Below are 1,491 nucleotides of genomic sequence, written 5' to 3' on the forward strand. Positions count from 1 at the left end.
GGGGGGAGGCCTGACAGCGCCCTCCCCTTCCCCAGGCAGTAAGGGTGGGTCAGCTGGAGGGGGCTGGCTCAGCTGGTCTCATCTGGAAACCAGAGGGATGGGAAGGACAGCAGGGGAGACAATGGGCGCGCGCGCGCGTGCGTGCGTGTGTGTGTGTGTGTGTGTGTGTGTGTGTACACAGCCTTCTGCGTGTGTGCGTGTGTGTAGGAGAGTGTGTACACTGCCGGGAGGGTGGAGAGGGAAAAGGAGGAGGGGGCAGCACAGCAGCTCGAGAACGAGTGTGTGTGAGGGCAAGAGTGGGGCGGCCGCAGGAACAGAAAACAAAGAGCCTGATGAGATTTCCGCCAGCCGGAGGATGCGAAAGGCCAAAAGGAGGGAGCACTAAAGCAGGAGCCCTAGCGTGTTCTCACTACCCGGGCCTCTCAGCATGGTGAAGAGCCTCCGGACAGCGTCTGTCCCCGCTTCCCCAGGGCTCAGAGGCCACGACCTCCCCAGTAGCGGGGACTCCCTCCCTCCCCACACCCCGGCCCGAGCAGTTCCCAGAGCGCGCGGGAGATTCAAGACGGAACGGGACGCCCAGAAACTTGATAGATGTCCCAGAGGGCTGACCTAAGCCCAAAAAGGGCCTGAGAAGCCTTGCTGACCCCAACTGAGCCCAGTAGCAACACAGATGCCACCCCCCCACTTAACGCTGTTTACCACCCGCCCCTCCCCGTATTCCAGATCCCCGGGAAAGGGGAGAGACGCCCAAGGGATTCCCGCTTAAGGAGAGCGTTGTAACGTAACAGCCTTCTCTATTGTGTGACTCTAAGCAGCCGGAGATTGCATCCCAGTTAAGCCTTCAATTGTAGGACCCTGGGCAAGTCGCAGCCTTTCCCTGAATCTCGTTTCATCATCTGTGAAATGGGAGAACAATAGCGGCCGTTCTCTGAGCCTTACGAAGAATCACAAGAGGTTTAGGTGGATGAAAACTACAGTCACGTGCAGCTCGGGAGGGAAGGTTTCACCCTTCTCTTCCTGAAGGGTCACAGTTCAAGGGTGAGGCCGCCCCGGCTCTCGGGTGAGGGGGGAAGGGCCGGCCTCGGGTCAGAAAGGGTGTCTTTCTCACCTCTGCCCCGCGGAGAGGCACGGAGTTCCGCCGACTTGGCGCTGGCCAGATGGAACCCCGGACCCCACTGTGAGGGAGTGGGGTCCTCCCCGGGGCCTGACGTCACCGGTGTCCCGTGACGTCACGGCGGGCGCCCCTGAGGTCACCGGGCCGCGGCGAAGACAAAGGCCTGGAGAGCCTTGGGCCTGAGCCCCTCCCCATGCAGTGCCCTCCCTCAGCGACACTCGCCGTCCCCAGTTGCCCCCGAGCCGCACCTGAGAAACTCCTGCAGGCAGGTGTCACAGAAGCGGTGGCCGCAGGTGGAAACCTGCACGGGCTCGCGCATAGGTTTCCCGCAGAGTGGGCACAGGAGCCGCCGCTTGGGCTTCTCCAGGAACTTATAG

The 1,491-nt window shown here is 62.1% G+C and overlaps 1 protein-coding gene across 1 annotated transcript in view; it reads right to left on the reverse strand.

The window, feature by feature from the left end:
• Traf4 (TNF receptor associated factor 4) overlaps positions 1-1,485 on the reverse strand; it is a 6,015-nt gene extending 4,530 nt beyond the window's left edge. The window contains exon 1 of the mRNA XM_010642290.1: positions 1,363-1,485. Within this exon, the coding sequence (XP_010640592.1) occupies positions 1,363-1,433 (71 nt within the window). The 5' untranslated portion in view covers positions 1,434-1,485. The remainder of the gene's footprint in view (positions 1-1,362) is intronic.
• Positions 1,486-1,491: the final 6 nt, after the last annotated feature.

This window comes from Fukomys damarensis, unplaced genomic scaffold, assembly GCF_012274545.1.
Source record: "Fukomys damarensis isolate Sample0158 unplaced genomic scaffold, DMR_v1.0_HiC HiC_scaffold_13, whole genome shotgun sequence".
Taxonomy (NCBI): domain Eukaryota; kingdom Metazoa; phylum Chordata; class Mammalia; order Rodentia; family Bathyergidae; genus Fukomys; species Fukomys damarensis.